The 4,927-nt window shown below is 45.2% G+C and overlaps 1 protein-coding gene across 5 annotated transcripts in view; it reads right to left on the reverse strand.

Annotated features, from left to right (window-relative positions):
- Positions 1 to 347: 347 nt before the first annotated feature.
- Positions 348 to 4,927, reverse strand: part of poc1b (POC1 centriolar protein B) — a 29,040-nt gene continuing 24,460 nt past the window's right edge. For 3 of the 5 annotated variants that reach the window (XM_019894796.1, XM_019894797.1, XM_019894795.1), the window contains exons 12-13: positions 2,559 to 2,882; positions 457 to 1,620 (exon numbers count right to left, since the gene is read on the reverse strand). In XM_019894796.1, coding sequence (XP_019750355.1) covers positions 1,504 to 1,620; positions 2,559 to 2,882 — 441 coding nt within the window. In that variant the 3' untranslated portion in view covers positions 457 to 1,503. Of the gene's footprint in view, positions 385 to 456; positions 1,621 to 2,558; positions 2,883 to 4,927 lie in introns of those variants that run through there. The other 2 variants (XM_019894799.1, XM_019894798.1) reach the window with 2 other exon arrangements.

The raw sequence follows: 4,927 nt of genomic DNA on the forward strand, positions 1-4,927 counted from the left end.
CATTGTGGGACGTGACCCACAGCCCCCAAACTGTCAAAGACGGAGGCAAAAACACTGCAGTCGACTCATTCACAAGAAATGCAACTTCGGTTTTATTTACTTATAAAAAAAGACTGTACAACATGAATATATTTCGAATTAAGATAAAAAAACATTCTCAACAAATTGCTTGAATAAAAACATTTTTTAAAAGATAACCTTGATCGATATAATCATTCCATATTATGAAGGTAGGCGAAAGTATTGGGACAGAAGCGCATTGAAACACCCGACAGGTTTGTGACGGCGCCAACGTGTGGCACGTGAGTGACCGGCGACCAGTCCAGGGTGTAGTCCAGCTTTCGCCTGGAAGTCAGCTGGGATCGGCTCCAGGTCCCCATGACCCTTAACAGGATAAGCAGTAGAGAAAACCGATTGATCACATTTTGTTTTCTGCGTGATGAAATTAAATCCAACAAATAAAAAATATATATACATGAAACAAAAAATAATAAAAAAATGCAATGCTTTCTATCACTGTCGGGCTGAAGTCTCGTCCATCCAAATAAGGTCAATTGAATATATATATATTTTTTTCACAAATGGATACAACGGGTCAGTGGCTGTGTCATCTTGTTATTGACTAATTTCAAGTGTTGAAAACTCCGCCTCATTCCTCACACTGCGGGAGCCTTGTAATCGAATGTCTGAATGTTTTTTGGACAATCTTGAGTGGAAATGATCACGCTTCATCAAGACGAAAATACGATCCCCTGATAAAACCAAACCATCTCACTAACATGAAAAAAAAAAAAGTTGTAAGATGTACATGAGTCCGGGTCCAGATGCAGCAGATGGAGAGTGATCTCCTCACTTGCACATTCGCGTCACTCGCTGCCGCGACAGGTGGTAAGGTCGCATCACTTTGGTGCACGAGTGAAAGGCTTAAAGCGAAAGAGCGGGCGTTAAGAAGCTTCGGAGGCTCGGACGGCCGTGTGAGGCGGCATCCACGAGGCCGTCGGCGGAGACGGGAAGCGCCGCCGGGAGGCTCGCGGGTTACGATGCTCAATGGCCCAGCGGGCACATGAAGCTTCTTAAGGCGCAAAGAGGATTTCCCTCTCATTCAGCTAGTTTAGGATGGGCGGAGACAGGATGACGGGAAAACGTCAGCTGAGCAAACGCCACCAGGATGTCGCACGTTTCCAAGTTAATCGTCTTGAACAAGGGGTTGTTCGGGTTTAAAAATAAGCTTTTGAGCCAGGGGTTAGTGATTCCGTTTTGCAAACCGTACTTTGAAAACTTCGTTTGAAGCGAAAGTATGAAGCCGTAGAAAGTAAGCGGTTAGTGAGACGTCTTGAAAACGTTTGCTCCTCTTTTGCTGTGTTTCGCTGGTGTACCTAATGAAGTGTCCATTTCATTTCTCTGGTCCATTTGCGGCAGTGGACGGCTTTTCATGAAAGCGAAGAGAAAGCACGCGCAAACACACACACACACACACACACACACACACACACTTTTAGTACCTCATGTGAGGTGGTCCGGTGCTCTATCGGGTGGTCTTCCAGGATGATGCGTCTGGTCTAGACACTCCTGAACTTTGTCCTCCGTTCGGCTAAGACGCTCCTCCAACACAGAAACGGTCTGAGGTGGGAAAAGACCAAAAAAAAGAAAAAAAAAAGTTACAACATTATAAGCAGGCGGCCCAGTGGGCCAGTGGTTAGCGCATCAACCTCACAGTGCAGAGATACCGGGTTCAATTCCGGCATTTTCTCCCCGGGCCTGCGTGGGTTTTCTCCGGGTACTCCGGTTTCCTCCCACATTCCAAAAACATGCATGGCAGGCTGATTGAACACTCCAAATTGTCCCTAGCTGTGTGAGTGTAAGCATGTATGGTTGTTCGTCTCTTGAGTGCCCTACAATCGGCTGGCAACCGGTTCAGGGTGTCCTCCGCCTACTGCCCGGAGATGGCTGGGATAGGCTCCAACACCCCCGTGACCCTTGTGAGGATAAGCGGATGGGAAATGAATGAACATTAAAATTTGGCTCAGATAATGGATGGATGGAATATTGCCATTCGCCTTTCGAGGGCCTCGTTGTTGCATTGTGAGGGTGCGAAAGACAGTGAGGAAGACGTGTCGAAATGCGAGGAAGGGAAAAGTGGGGACAAAGTCAAAAGGAAAAAAATAAATAAAACAACTTGACAGCCACGTGCAAGCCGAGACTTTATGCTGGGCTGGCTACTTTAGAGCGCCCCGTTGTCGAGGCATGGAAAATGATCCAGTGAGATGTATTCTAGTCACTTGAGGCTTTAAGTGAATATACCTTTGCGGATCAAAAGTCTACTTATGGGTGTGCATAAATGTATCCAATTTTCCAAGTCAGAGTCTTAGTTTTAGATTGACGGTTGGCAATTGAGCGGGACGGCGCGTCAGCGCATTCAGTAGACACGGCCACAGCCTGCGTGGAACCGGAGTTCTCACGATTTCGAAGCGTCATTTTATCGACTTCACCATATTTCTAATCATTCAAATTTGACGTAGTTGTTAATAATCAAAATCAACATCCTCGTCACGTACTACCTGAGTGAGGACGTCCAGCTGCTTGACCACGTGCTGCAGGATGGAGTTCAGAACCGGCTGTTGCCCCGACGTCGCTTCAGACGGGTCCACCTGGTGGGCGGTTTCACCCTCGTCCGGCCAACATTTCGCGCCGTCGTCCTCTCGCCGCGTTCGGGCGTCCTTGTCTCGCCGTTTCCTGCCCTTGTCCCCTCGCCGCTTCCGTCGACTTCCCTCGCCGCCGCTCTCTTCCTTCATCCAGCCTTCGTCCTCTGTCGTCGTGGTGACAGAAGACTGACTGTCGCGGGCGTGGCCGTCATCGGTGTGGTGGTCGTCGTTGCCATGGTGCTGCGGAGAATACGTTAGCCGAGCTTTACAATGTCAGGAAATGAAACATGTTGTCGAGACATTACAATGAAGCAAAGGCTACAGTCAGTTTTGAAAATGGAGATCTTGGCCCAAAAAAATGCAAATGAAATACAATTTTTTTTTGTTTTTTAATCGTTCATTCTTTTGGTTGACGTGCGCTGCAAAACTATCAAAACCAACATGGCCAAAAAGGTTCCTAGAACTCTGGAAGTTTCTCAATGAAATACCACATAACCAAAAGTTAAAAAAGTCGTTTTTGGTGGTAGCAGAAGTTGCTGGAAAAGGTTCCAATCCGATTTGTTCAACAATGCAGAACCCGCCTAGACCATTCAAAAGTACTAGCTAGCCTTTTCCTTCAGTCTGATAGAACATACCGAGACAAAAATGTTTAAAAAAAATCAACCTGTGTATTTGTAATTCCTGGAAGTAAAGAGTTCCAATCAGATATGTTCAAAAAAGAAGTTACTTTCCAAAGGTTAACCACAAAAAAAAAAAAAAAGATACGTTTTGGCACAAAAAGCAGTAACTGACCAAAAAAAAAACTTTTGTTTTTTTTCTTACTGAAATTTATATTTTGGCGTGTCGAGAAGCAAAAATTGACCACACAAAGCTGAAATGTGTCACAAAAATGACCACAATTCATGAATGTTGGGAGTAAAAAAAATAAACGCTAATTACATACAAACGCAGTCGCTGACTACAAAAACCTAAATATGTTGCACAAAAACTGAATGTGCACCCAGAAAAAAAAGTTGCATTTTGGTCCAAAAAGTCGCATCTTGGTCCAAAAATGCAACAACAAAACGAAGAGGCGGGGGGGGGGGAAAGGGGGGGGGGGCTGTCTTGAGACCCCCCCCCCCCCCAACAACCAATCCATGAATTCCAAAATAATTGCAAAATAATACAATGTTTGACCACAAAAGTTGTATTATGGCATAAAATTGCAAAACTCAACAACCACAAAATATTTTGGATTATTTTTGCACTGAGTACAAGTATGAAGAATTAAAGGTTACCATCGGACTGCAAAAATGAACCAAAGAAAATCAGCATTATGATGGTTTTTAGTTTATCTTATTGGATCGTGTACCTAATAAAGCATCCAGTGTCCGCCCCCCCACCTCCTTCACACACACACACACACACACGCACACAAAGGAGGGAGTGAGGAAGAAAGAGAAGGAGGAAGGAAGAGGAGGGTGCCACACATTCCAGACTTAATGCACAGAGCAATCGATTCGGGCGTTCTTCCTGTGCTGGCTTCAAAGCGTCGTGAATGATGGTGGGGGGGGGGGGGGGGGGAGCGGAGGAGTGTAAAGACACACACAGGAGGAGGCCGGGGAGGAGGGGGAAGTATCAAACGGAGGGGAACAAAGCTGTCAGTGTGTCTCTGGCCGGGCTATCTCTTCTTCATCTCCTTCTGCTCAGGAGGAGCACATCTGGTTGACATCTGCAAAGCTCATTTACAACCAGTGCCTCCAGACACCGCCCCCACCCCCCCTTGCAATACAGGAAGAGCGGCCGCAATCAAATCCGTTCAAGAGGCAGATAAACAGGACGTGCTGAGTGCCAATCAGCGGCAGAACATACTGATTAGCCCGCTTGCTAATTAAGGGGCATGAAAAGAATACCGTTAAACTGGCTTAAGATAAGTGAGAGGGGTTAAAAGTAACGAGCGTTGTTGACCAGAACATGCAAACGTTGACACAAAATTGGAACAGTTGACCACAATTGTTTTGTTTTGTTGTGGGGTTTTTTCTTGAGGGGGTCTAGACCGAAATTATAACCATTAGCCATTGTCCACACACCAAAAAAAGAGGCTTTGTCACAAAAATGCGAATGTTAGCAACAAAAGGTTTCACTTCAGCACCACAGCGACAGACAATGCACCACATTTACCACAAAAAAAAAAAAAAATGGATAAAAATGAACTCTGAAAGTTGCATTTTGGAATAAATATCTAACAGTTTTCCATGAATCATACACAATTACTTTTTGGCAAAATAATACAATGTTTGACAACA

The sequence above is a fragment of the Hippocampus comes genome, unplaced genomic scaffold (assembly GCF_001891065.2).
Source record: "Hippocampus comes isolate QL1 unplaced genomic scaffold, H_comes_QL1_v1.1 scaffold319, whole genome shotgun sequence".
NCBI classification, from domain to species: Eukaryota; Metazoa; Chordata; class Actinopteri; order Syngnathiformes; family Syngnathidae; genus Hippocampus; species Hippocampus comes.